The following is a 21844-nucleotide window of genomic DNA, read 5'->3' on the forward strand; positions in this document are numbered from 1 at the left end:
AACAACATGTGAGCTGACACTATATTAAAGCTGAAATACCAGAAGCAGAGTGGAGTATAAATCTGAGGCGTGACTGTCTCCACGGAATGTTATATCAAGTTACGATAAGGAAGTGCTAGACTACAGCTGTCAAACTGTTTTTCTACGCACCAAGATGTTAACGGACTTACATGAGTATGAACCACGGAACTGTGAGAAAATGTAAAGATTCAAGTATCAACCTTTTAGGATTTCTAGTAACTAAAAAGTAATGCTATAGCAGAAACAAGACTTCCATCATCAGATATGCAATCACACTTTAATACATGCAAATCTGAACTTGTTTTTCAACAAGTAAGTAAAATAATGGGACTCTCTGTGACTATTACTAATACAATAGTTGTGTATCCATGATTTCCTTCAGGATGTCCCTGCTGGTCAGTGGCAAATTCCACTAACCCCTTCCTGCTTGACAAGGTGGGGAATGTGAGTGGGGCTACAAACTATTCCATTTGTTTTCAGAGGCAGTTCTGGAACCCAACAGTCCACACGTCAACGTTTCTTTCAGAAAAGCAAAACAGACAGAAATGGAAGTTTTACAGGTGCCATTGTTTTTTTCCTTCTATTCTCACCCCCCCCAGAAAAGGATGGAAACTCAGAACCTGGTTAGGACAGGCAGGAGAGATAGTGACGGTGTCAGCTGAAGCACGCCAGATATTTGGAGGAAGACAAAAGGTCAGGGAACGCTAGGGAGGAAGTGAGTTCTTTCAGAAGACAAACGGAGCACAGAACGTTAGAAAAAGAAGGCAGGAAAATGGAAACCATGGTCCAGGATTGTCTGTGTACACACACACACTTCACCTTTCTGTAAGAGAGGAAACCAATAACAAAAAATACATGAATATTAAACACTGTGTTCCTCTGCTAAAGTAATAGAGGCATAGATACCTTTACATTCCCAGGATTTAAAAAGAGATCTCATCAGTAGCAAGCGATAATAAAATATAAACCCAAAGTAGTAACACATCCTGGTCTCCATTTTAATTGATTTTTTAATTTGGACTTTAAAATTACTGACATGAAAAGGGAAAACACTGTCAGGAGCCCCTGAGTTCTTTAGAACCCCTCTGATAGAAAGGATAACTACTTCTGGAGGAAAAAAATTGAGTCAACAAGCAAGACATCTCTGGCAGTCAAAAGAAGATGTTTTACAAAGTTATTAAAGCTGTTGTGCTATTTTGGTTGGCTGTTTTCTTAAACAGAGAAGAAAAATTAATATGCCCTCTGGAATGGACAGACTTTAAATAGCTGAAAAATTCAAGAAAATCATAAATGTTTACTTGACCCTCTGAAAGAAATTTAGAGGAACCTCTGGTTGTAACATCTTGTCAAGAACTGTCAGTAAAAGTTTTGTTTGTTTTGAATTAAAGGCATTCTTTAGCAAAAACATATCACCGTTTCAATATTCTCATTCCATGACTAAACTTGAACAGTCGTGCATGGTACTATTTTGATTATGTTTCTCAGCAGATATTAATTCAATGCAAAAAAGGACCACGATTGGTGTGCAGTGCACCCTGCTCTCAGAATTCAGGAGTTAATTCAGCCTGACTGAAGCCCAAGTACAGGAGAACGAATACCCATCAAGCAGCACCCCGTATTATCTGACATTGCAATGGCATGACCCACACAGCCCTCTCTTATTTCTTGCTGACATGTTTCAGATATCTAGCCAAACACAGCACTTTTTTTTTGCCTCGATTTTTTATGAGCGTAATCTATATTATGAAGATCAAAGAGATCGCAGTAAGGCATGCGCTTGCTTTACAGACATGAAATTAGACAAATTCCCAGCGCTAAGATACAATCTCAGTGGAAAGGATATATTTCCCAGTGATTAAAGATATAACTGAATGCTGATACTACAATGGAGATTGTCAGGGACTGAAATGAAAGACTGGAGAATTTTTTCAAGGAAAGACAAAATTATACGTTGCACGGAAAATGAAGGATGCTGCAAAGAACCAGGAGGGTTAAGAAGCAACCGGCAAATCTTCAAAGTATTGTCAGAAGAGGCAAGACACTGGAGGGCACAGCAAAGCAAGACACAATAAGTGAAAAAGGGACATTTGCTTTGGCTTTAGGAGCAAGCTTAAAGAGAAAGGCGTTTTAGAGATAGGGAAGCAATGAAGCCACATTAGTAATACAACAGAAGTTTTAAAGCCCAGAATGACGTTAGGCTTACAGACCCAACATCAAGTAGATCATAAAAAGTAAAGATCCTGAACATATTTGGAAATGACTTTCACAGGGATTCCCTGACAATGAAAAAGCCAGAAGGGGCCAAAGATGAGTATGAGACTCTAGAGTACCAGAAACATCATATCAAGGTGAAATAACTGAAAAATTCTTTAAAATAAATGCTTCATACAGGAAAAGATAGCGGCATCTTACCTAGGGAAGCACAAGGCTAATGAGTGAGACACATGGGCACCTGAGCCGCGTGTCCAGGCACAGTGGCGAAGGCAGCACAGCCTCTGCCTGTCCAAGTCTCTTGACTCTTCCCTTCTACCTCACCCGTCCTGCTTTCAAACTTCACCTCTTTATCCACCACACTCCCATCCCACCAGAAATCATAGATATATTAGAAGGGAGGACTCATACTTCAGGTATTTAAGATACTTGAAATGTACCAAAGACAAGTTTTATCTGAAATATTTTTGGTTGAAACTTCAGAAACGCGGTTTAAAGCAACGTTTGACAAGTACAGAAAAAAAAGTAATATGGATGAAGTGGAAAATGCTTTCACTGGCACTGGCTTGAGTGTTTACACAGCCTTAGGTATAAGTTATTGTAAAATTAAGTATAAAAAGGGTAGGAGGCAAGCATGCCACAGCCATGGTCATAGCACTAGCGAGTTAAACAGTGTACTGGATTTACGTATTTTGTGCCTTCTGTCACTTCCTTCCCTATCACCCCTTCCCTCTGTGCACAGCCGCTCACTCCCTTCTCACACAACCACATTCTGCCTGGGAGGGCAAGACAACTGCAGCTGAAAAGAGGAAAGTTCCCGTTCCCACTCACATACAAACCCTCTGCTTTCTGTTTCAATACAACACTTACCCTGTTACTTCCAAGACTTTTTGACATATTCCCGCTACCAAAGCTTTACTCCACATCCCAAGGACTGCCACGGAAACGCAGTAAATACTTAAGCAATTAATCCACACGCTTTCCCAGCTGGGTTGCTGCTGTTTGCTGACAGCTTCCTTTGGGTCTGCAACAGGCCACGCTGCAGCGCACCACTGAGTCCTTGCTGCTCTCTTTGTTTCCAGTGTTACACCACCCCTCCTATCCAGGGTGAACTCTTCCTAATACACCTCACATAACACCTTCAAATCCCAATTAAATACATACTCCTATATATATTTTACATAGCTTTTGTCAATGAACTCCTCAACTCACAGACACCCTACATTTCAACTGTTATGTATTGCCTCGTATCTGTCCTTTAGGCAGAGACATATTTTAAGGCACAGCAAATGTTGCACGCACTCCTAATAGTTTTCTAGGTACATCTGGCATTTAACACAACTTCAATAAGGCATAATGCTGTATTTTTACTTGGATGCATAGTGAAGAGTTGATTTCCTCCTATATATAAAGATGGCAACAATACACAGATATTCTTGTGGTTGAGTAATGAAAAACAAAGAAAAAAGGAATTATTTTGACTGCCTCTCCGTTTCCACCAGAAACCCAACCTTAATTTTACACTCACTGCATTGTATTTTAAAGATATTCCATCTGCTCTGTCTGTAGTACACATTAATATTCAGAAGACATCTGCAGTGTGCAGACCAAGCTTTTAATTGGAATCATGTCACAGCTACCATCACACAACACTGAATGTAAATGTTGGCTATCTGCACTTGGCAGCTGCTTGGCAGGTTTATTGTAAAGTCCTGCTGAGACTGATAGTGTCTTTAAATAATGTGGTATCAGGACATTAAAGGTATCTTGAAAAATCAAATATTTACTATCATGAAACAGTTCTACAATGCCATCCGTACCTAATATAGTTTACTAGCACCTTAAACTACTTATAAGCAGAACGGTTTATATTCAGTCAATTTTCACAGAGAGACAACGAACTGACAAAACTGAATGCTCACACCTTTCATTAAGATACAGATTTAGGCAAATCTAACCAGTAAACAAAAGAGGACAAAGAAAACTGAACTTTAGTGCAACTGAAACTGAGTAGTGAAGCTCAAAGCATTCATAAAAATCTAAAACGTGACCATTGCTAAGCATGTAAGAGTACCCAAATAAAAGAATTCAATTAACAGGTGTGCTCAGTGATTCAAGATACTTTCCTACTATGTCGGACTGATTATTCTTGAATGAACAACATAGTTACCTATTTTTTAAGATTAAAATAACGCTAAGTTAATAGCATCATCATTTGCTTCAAATACTTACCAAATGATGGTAATATAAATTTACATTTTCCCAATCATCTATGTGTTTTCGGCTTGTACCCATCTGTAAGTTTCTGACAAATGGGGCAGTCATCAGCAATCTATATGAAGAAAAGTATGTATGTGTGCATATTACACACACACACAAAGTAAAGTTCTCTCTAATACAAGCAACTAGCTGTTACATGTTACACCTTCAAACTGATGTAATACATTTTTCAACTTATATAAATCTTAACAGAGTTCCTATGTCCCTTTTATCTAAGAACAACACTTGCTTTTCATGAAATACATGTTTTCTTGGGGAACCGGCCTTCCGCTATCTTTGCCATAGTATTGTAACAAACACTTCTTCACAAATCTAACGAAACTTCAAGATGATAGCTCATTAGGTATGTTGCCACAAAAAATAATTACACAAGTAGAGGCAACGTAAGAACAGAAAATCACGGTGATCCAAGTTTAACTCTGGTGCCCTTCTTCTGATAGACTAATGGGCTTAACGGACACAGCTTAGCTCCAGCACAGCCTCCAAGAGAAGTGAGCGAGTTACACAGAAAGGGAAGACACAATTGGTCATGCTCAGGGTGTAATACATGGTCAGTCTCCAGTCTCTACTTGCACACCCACCACCATTTCAGAACACACAATGCAATGGCAACAAAGGGGGAAAGAGTGTGGTTTCAGTCCAAAACCTGAGCACACAACCAGAGGATTGACGGCCCAATTGCAGCAGCACTTCCAATCTGTTTCAGTGCAAAGGAAAAAAGGGTCAGTCTTACATCTTCAGTGATACACAGCTGGTCTGCTCAAGTTTGCACTGGAACAGAAAGAACTAACACAGGCAGTTACGGATAAGATGCAGCATAAGCAGCTTTTCCTTTTGCCTCTTAGCTATTTACAGTCTCAGCTAAAACAGGTTGGAGTCACTGCACAGTCTGGTACTATGTGGCAGACGGTAAGAAACAAGTGGAACTGCACTGGTTCTACAAAAGAGAGCAATTCCAAAGAAAAATACAGACAAGAAGATCTGAAGCTCAGCAGAAACAAAGAGCCACACTGAAAGAGCAGAGTGTTTTATATGCCCTGCATAGATGTTCCACAGCTATACTTGCCAGGTCAGCCTCAGTTCAGGATTGTATAATTACACTTACATAGGTAGGACTTAAGAATAGCATCCATCCTATAGCTAAAACAGGAGGCACATAAAAGCCCAGAGTTCTTTGGTAGGGTCACTTCTAATTTCATTACCAATTCCTGTCATTACTGATTTGGATGATGAAACATAGCATGTTTTTACATCAGACAAAGCTGGAATGGCGTATGCCGTCATCTGATTTGATCTGTATGAAAGAACAAGAGAAATTTCAATTAGACCAGCATCAAGCGTCACTTCAAGCTGATTCAGAGCCTGATTTCACACATTCACATTTAAATCGGGGCACCAAGTACACTTGTGTGTGCCAGGCTGGTTTCACGGCTTCACCAGGAGCAGCGTCACCAGCAGGTCAAAGGAGCTGGTCCTTCCCTCCTGCTACTTCATTGCCAGTAAAATTATACCCATTGATAATTCACAAGTGAATCTTGTTCCATTCAGATATAACTTGGTAAGGTTCTTGTAGTAAACCAAGTATACATAAAGTTGAGTAGATTCTAAATACGTATGTTTTAAAATGTAGAAAAGTTGTTATCAAGGCAATCTTCACGTTGTGATACACAACAAAATTAGGAGTAAAAAATAACTTCTCTACCACATCTCAAATTAATGTATTTTATACTTTTTAGTCCATCAAATTTATGCTTTAACAATATTAAGTCAATATTCAGCAAACCCTACTTAAAACATATTGTTGTAAAAAGAGTAATCTCCATGTAAAAAAGTATTTTGACAGACAACCCCCACACACATACACTTCCAGTAATTGCATCCTGTGCACTTTCACGGGAAGATGATTTTGGGGAAAGAGGAAGGCTGAAGACAGATTTGTCCTGTTTCCCAAGAAGGGATAATAGTAAAAGAAACTGTGTGTTCTCCCCAGGCCAGGGAAAATCCTCTTTTATACTCATGAATGTTTGAAGTCCCTGCAAGAGTGTACATGTTGGCATTCACCCTAATACAAATATGCCAGTAACAACAACAGAAATTCCCTGACTTGAGTGAGCTGCAGCAGGTGGCAAGTCCTACATGGTTCAGCTTCTGCATGAACCGATTTTTAGTAGAACTTCTAGTCTGAAGCTCCGCACAGTCACTGTTACTTATTACTTCAAAACAAACGCTACACAAAGCAAATCTTTTAGCCATGAAAAGTTAGCAGTATCTGCATGTGAAACTATGAAAAGAAAAACTGACACACGCTAGCAAAACCAATCTATACACCGTACAAAGTGATATTGCTTCACAGTGCTATAAAAATAACAAGATACAACACTTAAATGTCTTCAGCAGCAAGAAATTAAAATTACTTCACAGGGCTCTACAAGATGCTCATACAGACCACAAGAGAAACCGAAGCCCAGTTCATCATAAAGTTACCATCTCAAGATCAGACCTAAAATCATTATACAAATTATATCCAGTGATATTTAACTTCTATATTCTTGAGAAACTAGAGTATTTAAAGCAACAATGCCACTCTGAATAATACCAAGTTTCAGCATTTTAGAACAAGAATACTTGTGGAATCATGCCCCCAACGATGTTAGAGCCAGAAGACTGAATGTTAATCTGTTTTAATGAGCCATCTTTCATAAATTATCCCTGAGAAAGCAACTCCATCATCCTTTAATTTTCATTCCAGGGCTGTCCATGAGACACCTTTCACAGAGAGCTATTCCTCATATCCATGACAAGCTGAGATGGACCAGTTCCTTACACTACAGCATGTCCTTAAGGAAGCAAATCTTCCTGAAGGATCAGGATTAGCACAAGTGTTGCCACAGAAATTGCAGCATTTACTGGAGCCCCTACAGGGGAAAACAAAACAAAACACGACACACACGACCCACAAATATTTGTATTTTTCTTTTCTTAAAATGTCTTCTGTGGAATATAGCTTTCTCAGTAGGAAGCAAAAAACAGTATGTTAGCCCAAGGGAGGAAGAACCAAAATGGAAATGAAGGGCCATTGTGACATCCTGCTTTCTAACCGTCTGTCAATATACAATCACCAAGAACAAGGAACTTGGCACTACAGCTTATTCAAAAAATACACAGGAAAACTACAAAGCAGTTTCTCCACCCTCATCTAAAAAACACGTAGTTTGCTCCCCACACAAACTCCGTGCATGTTTTTCAAATGCTCTGCAACAAGAGCAGCAGTGCTCGAAGCTCTGCAACCCTTCACTGCACACCACTCCAACTCGGAGAAACACAGAAACAGTTGTAGACGGAAGAACATATTTTTACCCAAACCAGCACTGCATCTCCAGCTTGCAATCCTAATCCTTCACACAACAGGTTAGAGAGAGATTTTGTGGCAGTTTGCTCAGTTTTGCAGGTAAGGTCCGTGATCATGTACCATCTTGGTTTGGACTTCACCAATAGCCAAAAGGAGCACGGGGTTCCAGATGTCTGTAAAATGAACTCAGAAATGGAGTTCCTGCAGGCTGGAGATCATTTCTGAGGAGAAGCAAACCTGTTCTTCAAGCCACCCTCAAAGTCAACAGGAAGCAGAGGGAGGCAACAGAGTGGCTTATTTTTTTTTCTTAGAAAAGTAAAAAACAAGTTTGCTTGTTGTTGCTTTTAAATGATCAGAAAAGCAATGCTGCAGAAGGAATCCCTGCAGTCGCTCCCACACGCCTTGAAGGCAGGCTGTTCCTAGCCATGTCTTCCCTCCTAAAGGGAATTTCCAAGTCCATGCAGAACTGCCACTACTCATCATTTGCAACTTCCACATAAAAAAGAAATGCCCCAGGATGGGACGGGCTAATAGTATAACTGCTACTAATACAACACTGGGCTTCATTATATGATTTATCGTATATTTATAAAACAGAGGCCAAATTCTAGTAGTATAATAACTGTAAAACAGGCTTGCTTTCTAAATCTCATCTCTCTTCTAAGTATCCTACTCATTAAAGCACACAGAGAACAATGACATGATCACCACAATTTTCACCACCTCACAGACAAAACACAAATGACCACAAAACTGCTGCTTATTCTGTGTACCAGACCTCTGGAGTTTCCACCTGATGATCCCTCTTTTAGATCCATATTTTTAAAAGAAAAGGATCCTTTTGCATGAAGATCTCATAACCACACTCCCTTTAGCAGAATTAGTATCTTGGTGCAAGAGACTTTTATAAATCAGTGTTCCATCCACACTCAGATTGCTTACTTTTCTAACTGACATTATCATTTATGTGTTATCTTGTCTGTTTCATATTACAGTGACATGCAAACATACTGAAAACGCAGAGTGCAGAAGAGTGCACATCATTCGCTGTGGAACTGATGGTATTTCAGGAAAAAAATGAAACCTACGTGAATGGAAGAATCCTGATGTGTCAAAAAAAACCCCAACCAATTGTTACATACCGACCATGGTAGGTATGGAACACAAAGATGCAAGTGCAGCAGCATACCTGAATGAATCTAAAGGACTACACAGAGGCAAGAATAACATCCCTCTAAAAGAGGAACCGGTACGTTTGTTAGAATTATATTTGTCATAGTCTCCCTCTTCTTTCACAAAAAAATATGAATGATCATTCATACAGTTGAAAACGTTACTAAAGCCAGCGAGAAACATTCATAGCTCATCTTGGCTCCAGTTCCAGTCTTCATTTGAATAATCAGCAACTGCTCTTTGTTAAACATTAATGCTTTTTAATGAGTGGCTGGTGAATAATTTGAAGCGAGTTCGTTCTCTGTTGTCTCCTCCTCTTCCCCGAGATCTCCATTGTTCTATTTTAGGTAAGAGGATACAACTAAACTCCAGTATTAGGAAAAGGGGAAGATGGCACTCTGCAACACTGGCGGAATTGTCTCTGCACTCTAATAATAGTGTATTAAATGAAAAAAAAATAGCACAGTTAAAAAGAAGCTGGTATTCAGTACAATACCTACTATTGCAATACAACCATTTCCTTTAGTTTAATTTCAAACCAGCTAGAATAATCCAATTTTAGAAGTTTCACAGTATTTTTCTTACAATAAACTTTTTCAATATGGAATCACAAGCATTTAAGAATTCAGCAATTATTTACAAAGGCTACTTATCCACTTCCTTTACAGCGATGTTCTTTTCATAGGCTAGTACATAGAGTAATGCAGTTTCTACTTGCCCAAAGTAACAGAAAGATATTTAAAAAGCAGAAACTGAGTCTAGAATTTAATTTATCTATATGGTTATATATAGTACCAAAAGCTCTTTCAGGAAATATCAAGCTTAACAGTCAAACAAAAATGCAACAGACCACAAATATGAACTTAAAAGAAATTTTAAACAAAAAAGTACTGCTTGCTTCCTCACATTTTAGAATTTATGGATCACTTAAGGAAAGCAGAACAATTATGTCAAGCCACTAATAGCAAACCAGATTAAGAGGATATTTTTCTTGAGAGATTCTAAGGACTGTCTAGTAGATGCTATAGCAGTAATAACAGTGCCAATGTCCGGACGTTACAAATAACTCTGTGAGTGCACTATGTCGAAATTGCAAGAAACCCATATTTGAAAATTAACATAGAAGTTCCTCCTTCCTGATGTAGATCAATAGACATTTAGCAACACCCAGTGATACCTGCAAATTTCAGCCAAGTCATCTACAATTCTCTGTTCCTCAGCCAGCAACTTTTATCCCTTCACTTCATACTTTCAGTTCTGTTACTATCTCAGGTAAGAACAGCATATTACACCTGTATTTTAATTGTCCTTTGTACTGAAGATTACTGATGAAACCTTCCTTCGGGTTCCACTGATACAAACGTTGACCTTCTTAGAACGACATCACTTAGCAAAAAAAGTCCTAGTCTAACCTTTTAATAGAGTAAATACAATCTTAAGAACAAACGCTGAAAAGCAAGTCTCTTGTGATAAGCAAATACAGACGCAAAAAGACTTCCAGAAAAAAAGCTTTAGATATTTTGTCCACGTAACTAAAGAGAAGTTACCTCAGTCTTCCTTAATACTTCGTTTATCTGCAAAGTTCCACTGTGTGAACAAGATAAATATAGGGAGTGAAGTTCCATTAGTACTAACAGCAGTTACTCTATTTAATCCTTCAGATTTAAGTTAGTGAGAACTCTCTGCAAAAGCAAAGACGTGCGAGTACAGCAGCTGCACAACGGCAGTCTTTCACTTGGTATTTCTTATGCTAAACACGTTCAAGACACTATGCTGCCAAGACCTATCAAAATTAGAAAATTAAGTGTAGACATATACTCCTCTTAAAACACGGATGTGTCACTAATACTTTGCTTTATAATTGCTATCATGTTATTGATGGAGGTAAAAGAATAAATAAAACTCTAAAGTTTCTTCTGTACCTTCAGGTTGCTAGGCTTGCTCACATACACACCATTTGAAAACATATTCCAAAGGAATCATGCATATTTCTTCCTTTGTACACTAAACTCAAATGCTTAATACAGTTAAATCATAATCTAAAGCTTCTTCATCCATCTCCCTAAATATCTAGTAACTACTTAAGTAGAGCACAAAACACTTTTGTTATAATTACTCTATTAAGCAATTAAGCCACATGAGTCAGTAAAACAATTTTTTAAAATGTAGCAATAGTAATTATCAGATTATGAAAGTGCCCACTGTGCTACCTAGATTTTAAATACAGTAACCATTCTTTGGACTGAATTTGCATCATACAATGCAATAATAGTGCAAAAAAGATGTTCTGCAAAGAGAAGCTCTTTTAATGTTAAGGTCAAACAAAACATTGAGGAGAGAGCTACTGTGCTTTATTCCCAGTAAATTAACAATTATGGAGGAAGTATATAGGTGAAAGTATCACTAAAAAGTTAAAAGTACTTTCATTTTAAAGGTGACAGAAACAATTGCAATAAGCCATGAATCGGAATTACATCTGAAAACTTGAACAGTGTTCTTCAGAAGGACCACTATTCTCCTTATGCTATCCTTCAAACGTCTTAAAATCATCTGACATCTGCCTTTCGATAAATTTCCTTGAATTATTTCAGGAAAACAGCAAGGAGTTATGCCTGACCTGTGAACTGATGTAGGCAGAGCACTAATGCTGTGTGATTGATGTAACACGGTAATTCCTGAGGAATTCCACAGGACACATCAGCAAAGTACAGAATAAGAAAGCATAAGCTTAAGAAGAGAAGTAATCTGAAACAGGTTTAATTTAATATTAAGCACTTCCATTAACAATTAAAAAGAGAAATATTTCAAGGATGGACTGAGCTCTTACTCTGTACCACGTCCAAGATCTGATGACGTAAAAGTCCACTTCCCTATTCCCTCCTCCCTGCATCTCTTCTGCTCAGACATCCTATTGCTGGTTTAGAAATGACATTTCACAAATCCTTGAATTTTAGTTGAGAAGCTCAGTGCAGAACTAGACAGGATCTTTTCACCTCTTCATCCAGATTCTTATGCACCATTTTCCTTCCTAACAATAGAGCATACTGAGGAGGATTATTTCAAAAGCAATATCATGAGAAGTGCTTTCTTTTGCTCAGGGAGCAGCTGAAAAGCACATAATCTTTGCCTCAGTGTCAAGGAGAAACCCTGGGAGGGAAAAATTCAATTTGCACTAAAATACTTGCCATTAGTTAAAACATCTGAGTTGCTCAAGTTAGTATATAATCTCAAAACCATTTTAGTTCCACTGTTAGTTATGTTTAATATCTCCAAGAATAAATACAGGTGTTTTATTAATTAACTGATCACCGTTACAAACAAGGACATAAAATGGAAAGCTAACGGTGCAGCACCTTGCACCTTTGTGCAATGGCCTCGACTGATGGGAGGAAAGCTGCCAGCATTCCTTCAGATGTGCTGCTCACAACAGGAGGTTTTGGTTTCCAAAAGCCATGACTCAGTCTCAAACAGTGGATGGACCATTTCTGTGGCTTTAATTTCGCAGCCTTAACACATCCATTCAGAGCTTCCTTGTTAAAATTACAAGTGTCGCAGTCAAGGACACATTTTGAGAAGACATAGTCATCCTTGGTTATGTCCTCAGCCTCATTTTTTATATTGTCACTTTGCATCTTTTCCCAACTCTATCAGCTTGTTGATTTTGCAGTTATACTAATCAAATAAAGGCTCTGAGGAAAGCTTCGTATGTATATATTCTCTGTCACAGCCCATTGGATAAATGTTTCTGGAGGTTTTCCTCCCACTATGATCATTTTATTTCTACACATTCCTTACACACCACTCTCTGCTGAACAGCCAGATCCCGATGTCCTTTGATCACATTTACAAAACCCCTTAAAATGAGAGATGAAACTCCAGGGGGTTCAGAGAATAAACATAAACCTGGAAGTAACTTCTTACGTGTCACAAGAAAACAGAAGGGTTTTTGTAGTCCTCTTAGTTTCAGTGACTTTTACCACATTAATAAGTGTCATTAGGGCAGACAAGGAACCACTGGTGTCACTATGACTACATGAAGACGTTGCCCACATGGTTTACACCAAAGGCCAAGAACTCACTCTGATTTTAAGTTATTTCTCACTTCTATTGCCATATGTACTCAAAGCATACCAAAAAGACACAAAACTTATCCAAAGTGTCTTCTAACTCATAGCATGTAGATGCAGCGTAGTGAGACGCATAAATTCAATATTGTGCCAGAAACATGAATACAAGCACATTATTTTTGCAGACATCTTTCACACTCCCAACAAACACAACTATTTTAACTATCTTTAAATTTTTCTTAACATAGTACTTTACAAAAACAATTGCTCAATTTTATCTTTATATTTAAAAACAGCTATGGCAACATTTTTAAAACATCCATTTGACCTGTCTTTGCAACTCAGAGGTAAAAAATTGTTAACCTATGAAAACACGGTGAAATTAATTCAAGTCTTTCCTAAGTTGCCCAGGATGAAAAAATGCAATCCTAATAAACAGTAGTAGGGCCTGGCCAATGAGATTATCTGAAACTCTCTCATTTTGTGTGTTTTCTCTATCTTTAAGTGTCATTTAAATGCTAAGCAGTCTACAAGCACACAGGACCTGGTCTTCCAGAACAAGGCAGATGTATTGTCCTACTTACAATATTCACCGAAGACAAAGATACCAGAACCTCTGGCTGAACATTTTCTCATTAATAAAGCTGTCTATAAATCTAAAAAACATACAGCCACAGTTGACTGCCACCCACACCAGTAAACACCACAGGAAAGACTCGTTTCCCTGACCCTGCAGAGAGACCCTCGCCTGCTGTTGCACAGATCATCACACTCTCCTCCACAGGTCTCTGAAACACTAAGGAGGGAATAGTTCAGGTTTTCAGGTGGGCAGCAAGACAAGCGCTACTGACAGCGCCACTTGCCGAAGGGCTCTGACTACAACAAGTGATACTGACTGGCCTCGTTAAATTATTTTCTCTCTGACTAAGATAGAAAGATGATGAGTAGAAACTTGAAGCAAAGGAACCACCCTTCTGCTTTGGACAGCCTCACCTCATAAAGCTGTAACTGCAATGTTGTTTGCCACCATCAAGTTTTTAGATTTTTATCTGAAAACATTTAACTTCAGAGGATCCTTTCAGCTGCAGTTGCCAACATTCACTAGGAAAATTACACTTCCCTGGAGAAGGTCTGTCAAACCCTAAAAGAAGATAAACTGATCAAGAAATAGAAAAGTTGCTTTCAATTACATTAAAAGCTCTGGTGGAGTGGTGTTTTTTGTGAATTTGTTTTTTTTTTTTTTTAAAAAAAAGGAAAATGTTATATACAAAGATATTGAACATTTTTAAAAAATTACATCCAACTATTTACTGCAATTTTTCCAATCTAGAACTTCATTTTCAAATAATACATCTTACACAAAATTGTAACTTCTTTTATATTTAAAGATATTTGAAAATATTGCTGACTTGGGTTGCAGGACAAGCGAAATCACTTGTAATTACTGTCATAGATCTGTGCTCACACTTGCACATCCCCTTAATTTCAACCCAGTCCGTACCAGCATCCACCTCTTTACCCTTCCATCTTCTCCATGCCATAAACAGAACCTCTCTCTCATTAGAAAAAGAAAAAAATCAAATCTAGGCAGTAATTGCAAAGTGCTTTTTAATTCATTCTGACAGTGCATTTTATTCTTCTCCTCTCACATATTTCATGTCCTGGTTAGGTGGTATATTTTCAAGAGCTGAAGCTGTGTTTTACTTTGTGAAGTTCCCAGCCTAGAAGGGCTGAAAAAAATAGCTGGTCTCTCTATTCTTCTTTAATAAATACAAATATTTGTTCCATGGTTTAATTTCTTCTTATTTCTTTAAAACTGTTAACCACAGCACAGATTTAAGAACGCTCTGCATCCACAAGGTGACACACAGTAATTGGTCTAAAACAGGATCCTCTGTCAATAAAAGTCAGAAACCTTTACTCAAGTTATAGGTCAAGGGCACAAGACCTCCAACCGAGGGCATTGAAAGCTTATGGAAAGCATGCCTTTTCTCACCTTGCCCTCTCCCCTTAAGTTATTTTCTAGTTATGAGAGAGTATTCAGCGATTTCAGGTCCAAAATTCTGGGTGTGCCAAGAAGTCCCATTCACAAACATTTTAAATAACTTGTGGCATTGACGCTCAATTACAGTTCGAATTACAAACACTGCACATTGCAGAACACACATAGTATATTTTGACAGAATAAAAACGAAGTATCACAAGCCAATCATTGTCTAGATCAGGTAAGCTATACTATAAGCAGGAATATACAGGTGGGTTTGAATTTTTGCTTGTTCGCAACGTATTAAAAAGTTATTGCAGTGCCTTATAATAACCACTTTAAACACACAACGGTGGCAATAAACATCCCCTCTGTCAATGAAAAAACACTTGCCCGCAATGATTTAAAGACAGAAACGTAAAGATAAGCACAGAAGAGGTTGCACAATAACACATGATCTTCCCTATCACATGCCTGGCAGTCTGCTCAATGCACTGATAACCCAGCCGTTACACGGCAGCTCTGTGCAGCTGCTTTCTGACATCCCACCCGGGGAACGAGGCTCCTCTTGGAGTCCACGGGCCTGGCGTCAGGGCGAGCAAGGGCTCCGGCCGAGAGGCCAGTTCTGCGGCGCCCCGGAGGGAGGGACCCCGGCAGCACCCGCGCTGCCAGGGGACGCGGCCGGAGCCTCTTCCCCCATTCAATCCATCCCGCCCGGCAGCCCCGAGCGGCAGCGGCCGGGACAACGGCACCGAGGACGGGGTGGCCGAGGCTCCCGACTGGCCTTCCGGGCTGCTCCCCGCGCCGGGGCAGGACCCCGCGGCCCTCGGCGCTTCCTCACCGCCACGGGCAGCCCCGCAGAGCCCCGCACAGCCTCCCGCCGCCGCCCCTCGCCGCCCGTACTCACGCTCGAAGTCGGAGTCGGAGTCCTCGTCGCGGCGGTCGGGCTCCTCTTCGCCGTTGGACTCCGTCTGCATGGGCTCCCCGTCGAAGCTCACCACCCTGCGGCCGCCGGCCGCCTCCTGCTCGCGGGCATCCCGCCGGCGGGTGAAGTAGTCGGCGGCGAAGCCCAGCAGGTCGGGCGGCCGCTGCCGCAGCACCTCCACCGTGAAGCTCTGCAGCAGTTCGGTGAGGCCCGGCGGGATCTCGATGTTCATGGTGCCGGACACCGAGGAGACCGCCGCCTCTCCCCCCCTCCGCGGCCGGCTGTGGCGGTGGCGGGCTCGGGGCCTCCCTCCGCGGGCGCTGACTGACTCCCGCCGCTCCGGTCACACGAGCCTCGCCGGAGGAGAGGAGGGGAGGGGGGAGCCGGGGACGGGAGCGGCTCCGGCTGCGCAGGCGCGGGAGCGGGCGCGGGTCCAACGGCCGCGCACGCGCCGAGCGGGGAGGCGCGTGCGTCACGGGGGAGGCGCGCGCGCGCGCGTCATTGCGAGGCGCGAGCGGAGGCGCCGGGCACGAGGGTGGTGGCGGCGGCGCGCGGGGGAGCCCGGTGTCCTCCAGTGTCCCCCGGTGCCACCCGGTGTCCGGCGGGACCGCAGGGGCCCGGCAGGGGCGGGGATCCCGGGAGCGGCTCGGCGGAGCAGCCGCTCGTGCGGGCGGTTCAGCCCGTGGGAAACCTGAGCAGGGTCCGGGCGTCTGCCCGGGCGGAACGGGCTGGAATCGTCCGGCCCCGGTCACGGCGGTTCGGAACGGGCTTGGGCGCTGTTTGCAAACCCTCGGAGCAGAGCCGGTGTCGGGGTGGGGAGGGGCAAGGGCCAGCGGTGGACGGTCGTGCGGATCTTTGTCTCTGGTCACGCAGCGCCTGGGCTGTCAGCAGTGGCTCCGCACGGCACGGGGCAGCCTTCACAGCTGCCTTTTGAATTCTTTATTTTTTTCCCCTTCAGATAGTGACCTCGTGTGCTCATTTCTTCTTCTCTTTCCCCACGGTGTCTGTGAGGGTGTTTCACAGCTCCCACACAAGTGGGAGAAAGGAGTTTTCTTTGATCTTGGTCAGATCTCATCTAAATTGTGATCTAATTCTCGGTCGCAATTAGATTTAGGCCCTCTGACCCCTCTGGTTTCTTGACAGAATTAAGTCATTAAATAAACGTTCTTAAAACTAATGAGCACAAGAGAAGAAGCGTGCAGGTCTTCACACCTTTTGGTAAAACCCATGTAAAGCCATAATGTCACCTGTGACATAGTGTCATCTGTGAAATGGTGGCAATGGTGTTGATCTGCTAAGCTCATACTGAACACCTGAGAGCGTCAAAAAGGAAGAATTTGAGAAAAGTGAAGCATCTGATTTATTGCTTCTATGTGCAAGCTTTGGAGCTACCCATTTGCATGTGGTTAAATGTGCTTTATTCAGATTTTTGCTTGTATTCTCTGTACAAAACCTGTTATCTGTTTGTGTGTACGAGGGAGGTTTGGCGGATGCCCAGGAGCTGGCGACTGGCTGCGTGGCGTGGAGCCATCAGCCCTTGAGGTTTGACGTTGCTGGAAAACAAGTCTTGGAAGAAAACAGGCCTGTGCAAACATGGGTCGGGGAGAATCGGGATGTTGGCTCAGTGACGCCACTGCATGTTGTCAGTGTAAATGTTTTTATTTAATTCTTCTTTTGTTCCGACAATAAAAAAGCAGAAATCAACTTGTACTCAAAATACGAAATTTCACTTAGAAGCCCAGAGTCGGCTGAGGGAATTCATTGTGTGTTTTGGTTTTGTTTGCTCGTGTGCCGAAGGGTCCCATTGTTTATCCAGATGGTTCTCACCACACTCCCAGGCAAAAATAGTCTGTTCATCAGCACAGGGCACAACTGTGGGTCCCACAACACCCCATCCAGCGCTTTTATTGACTGTGAGGGCTCCAGCTGGAAATCTTGTGCCACTGACTACAGCACCCAGTCTCCCTGGTAAAAGATGTTCTTTGTAATACGGCTCCCATATTTTTATGCAGGGTGAGATTGTGACTTGTATCCATACAAAACTAATTAAAAACAAGCACAGGAGGTAGCTTTGCCACATTTAGTAAGTTTCTCTGTAGACGTTGTTTTTCCAGCAGGCACAACAATTACTGTATCATCCCTCTTCCGCAAAGATAATTGATACTGCTTTTTTATGTATCACTCCTACCATATTACTTTTCGGATAATAAATTGTCTCAAACAATACAAAAGCACATTTCACTGCTCAATGTACATACTTTACTGATAGCACTGGTGCAAGGTAATGATTTTGGTCAACAGGAAGACCATATTTTGTTAGTTCTCCCCAAAATTAAGTAAGATTTCTGATGAGATCTTTCCTCTGCCAGTTGGTTGCTGAAAATTCTACTGTTGGTGAAGAGGTAAAAATGCAATTTTAAAAATGCTGTAAAAAAAGGTAAAATCCCAAATTAAAAAGCATTGGCAGGTAGGGTCAGAGGAAGAAAGTCTAATTGCAAGGGAATACACTTATTTTTCTTTCCCACTCTCTTGCACAACAGCCAGACACCTGACAACTGCCTGCTTTTGGCATGAGTCAGCTCTTGTATTAGCTTTCAACGTTTGTTGATAGTTTTCTCTCATTTGTGCCTGTGGATATAAATCTGGTTATTTGGATGAAAAAAAATGTGTTACCAGTAAATATTGTTAAGTCTCTAAAGAGCTACAGTGTGTTAGCATTCTGGTATTTATATGTCCACATGTAACTAATCAGCTTCAGAGGAAAGTAAACAGCAGAAGTGTGTTTGGCCTCCTTCTGAAGGTCAACGGACAAAATAAAAAGCATCCAAGGTCACATGAAGCGCGTTTTCAAGCTGGATTACACCACAGTTTCTTCCATGCCTTTAGACACCTTTTTATTTTGTGAGCATCAGAGCTGATGGCGCATATATGCATGAGATTTGTCTGTGGTCAAGTTAATTATAATACCGCCTGCTGTGCATACCTATAGCTCATCATGCACTTTGTTTCACCCTAAATTTGCATCGCTTTTTAAATTATTACTATAATAAGCATCCACAGTAAAAGAATGGAAGAAATTAGGAAATGCACTTCCATTAATTCGATCCCTTTTATAATGTTTTTAATTCATGGAGCGTAACCAATGCAATTTCTTTCCGCTGGCTTTGTGGCGTGTTCAGCACCCAGTATGGAATTAGACTTGTGTAACTGATGAAGCTGGACCTCACAATATTCCTATCAAAATGTATAGGTTTTTCGGAACTGTATTTTTTCCTAAGACTTTCTTAGTATCTGAAAGCTATTCCCATATTTATCATGTGTCTGTGCTCCCAAATGTTGAGGTCTCTTCGCTCTGTCCAGTGCTGTGTAACTTGGATGCACCTTTGGTGAAACTATGATGGAGCTTCAGTGCTTGTCCTACTAGCAGGAGCAGCGAAGTTGCAAGTGAAAGAGCAAAATAGTCTGTGTAGTCTTGCATTGGGGAAAAATAATCACACTAAACCTCCAGACTGGCTCTTTAAAAAGTAAAATAAATCTTTTTATAACAAGTAATACTTCACTTCTCATAAACCTGTCAGCACCAGCCAGACCTCAGACACTATATAAACATACGTACATCTTGGATTAATTACACTTGCCTCCAAATCCACTGCAAGTAATTCAGTACAAAAAAACACTAAGTATTTTGGTGGTTGGCGTTAGAAAACACTGTCTCTTGTTTAAGAAAAGTTAGATTAATTACCACGGGTATGGCTGTTGCGTGTTGTCGCGGGTGTCACCCCAGCGAGCTCCCTCAAGCCGGGCATGTCCCAGTGCCGCCTCCCTCCTTGCCCCGCCGAGGTGTGGAGTTCAGCCGTGTGGGAGGCTTTTGGCACAAAAAACCCTGAGCTGAGGAGGAGTAGGTTCAGCAGTGGCTTTGAAATTCAATGGTTGCTTTAGTTTTAAATTATTTGTCAGTTCTTGCCATTATCCTGTGTTTCCTGCCTGGTAACCACTGCACGTTTTTAAAGCCAACATCATGGAGCTGCAGAGTTGAGGAGAAACAGAACCGTTTGATAATCTCATGCAAAATGTTGTAAACCTCAGGACATCACATTTTCCGCATCCCCCGTGTGCGGCAGCCGGTGACCAGGGTTTGTCCCTGTTTCGACCAGGGCAGGAGGAGATTCTCCTTGTGGAGGAGACATGAGCCCGGCCACGGTCTGCAGCCTGGTCCCCGTGTAGTCCTGTGGCATCCCCAGTTGTCCTGTTAGGGATGTCAGAGGGTGTTTGTTTCCATTTCCAGCTCAAGGACTGCTCTTCATGACTCTCTCATCTCGTTTTGAAAGCGCAAGTGCAATGAGCTTCCACAGTGTCTCACGGCAGCAAGTTCCACAAGCTAAATACCTGTTAGATAAAGCGCCATTTCTCTTTCCTCAGTTTTGAAACACTCTTCCCAGATTTACCAAATGTTCCCTGCTCCTGCTGTCGCAGGATTTGGTGAATGGTGGTTCTGCATGTGTTTAATTTGCTATTTTGTGATATCGTAAACCTTGATCTTATCTTGCTTCAGCCTTCTCCAAATTATGTCCCACAGTCTTACCAGTCTCTCCTCTAAAGGCAGCTGCTTCATCTCCAGGGTCACGTTAAATGATCTTTTCTGTATTTTCTCAACTTTGCTGTGCCTTCCGTGAGCACCGTGTGCAGGTCTGGTCTGCACATCCCAAAATCCGCGGTTTCACACAGCAGAAAAAACATAGTGTTTTGTTCTCTAACAGATTTGTTTGGGGGTTTTTTGGCTGCCACGTGATAATGAACTGAAGGTATCCAGTCTTCATGTTAAGACATAAAAAGATTTAAAATTTCCCTCTTCCCTTGGTCTGTTCTCCAGTGGTTGATCTCCCTCATTGTAAAAAGTATATGACGAGTTTTGTATCTGAAATTTTCTGTTTCATGTTCAAACTTCAGGGTTTTTTTGTTTTTCTGTCTGCTGCTTTCTCCTGTCACTGTAAATGTCACTTCATGCATAATGTACAGAAAATGTTTGAGCTTTCCTTTTAGCAGAGGAAGTAATTCTAACAAAAGACAGAGAAATCCTGGGCTTAGCTACCAGGATGCAGAGATCCTTCAAAGCAGCGCACAGGAAAGAACTGCTTCTCCTGCCTCTGTTTGATTTTTTCCTTAGGAAAGTACTTATCTTCAGAAACCAAAGCTTTGGTACTGTAATGAGCCAGTTTGCTTGTGGCAGGAAGTACAATTCAGTATATATTTTTCTTGTTGAATTTGGAGTGAGTAGCTTGAGTACTACTTATTTCAAGAAATTATACAGAACTGTCTATCACTAATACAAAGACAGGAGGAAAAAATCAGCCTTTTGAATAGATGTACATAAATACTGGTGTCAGCTGAAATGTGTTACTTTGCCACTACCTTCAGTCCATCAAACATTATTTGGATATTCTTGGGAAGATACTTTGCAGTATTCATGGATGAATGTTAAGCTAGGAGAAACATCTGTGTAGATGTCCAGATTTTTGTTGGCATAATTTAGTTTGTGAACACACATAACACTGGTTCTGTTGGCAGCAATTACAAGTTTTCAGACAGTAGAAAACATCTGTTTTAAAATGCTTGATTTGGTAAAACATGTCCTAGCCATTACCTAGGTGTAAAAATAAGTATCTCTGAATATCAGTTGTGTTGTACCTACGATGTAAAATGTCACATGTATGAATCTAGATAAAAGTAGTCTCTGCGTCGTAAGACGTGGGATGACTACGTCATTTAAACTACTCTGAGCAACACTACGTGGCAGATGTAAATTTATGGGTTCCACATCAGAGAGGCCATAGGCA

General features: G+C 41.2%; 1 protein-coding gene across 3 annotated transcripts in view; it reads right to left on the minus strand.

Moving 5' to 3' along the window:
• The window catches only part of PRKAR2A (protein kinase cAMP-dependent type II regulatory subunit alpha), a 53752-nt gene extending 37315 nt beyond the window's left edge, over positions 1-16437 (minus strand). For 2 of the 3 annotated variants that reach the window (XM_065075599.1, XM_065075598.1), the window contains exon 1: positions 15993-16416. In XM_065075599.1, coding sequence (XP_064931671.1) covers positions 15993-16242 — 250 coding nt within the window. In that variant the 5' untranslated portion in view covers positions 16243-16416. Of the gene's footprint in view, positions 1-15992 lie in introns of all 3 variants that reach the window. The other variant, XM_065075597.1, reaches the window with a different exon arrangement.
• Positions 16438-21844: the final 5407 nt, after the last annotated feature.

Source organism: Columba livia, chromosome 10 (assembly GCF_036013475.1).
Source record: "Columba livia isolate bColLiv1 breed racing homer chromosome 10, bColLiv1.pat.W.v2, whole genome shotgun sequence".
Classification (NCBI taxonomy): Eukaryota; Metazoa; Chordata; class Aves; order Columbiformes; family Columbidae; genus Columba; species Columba livia.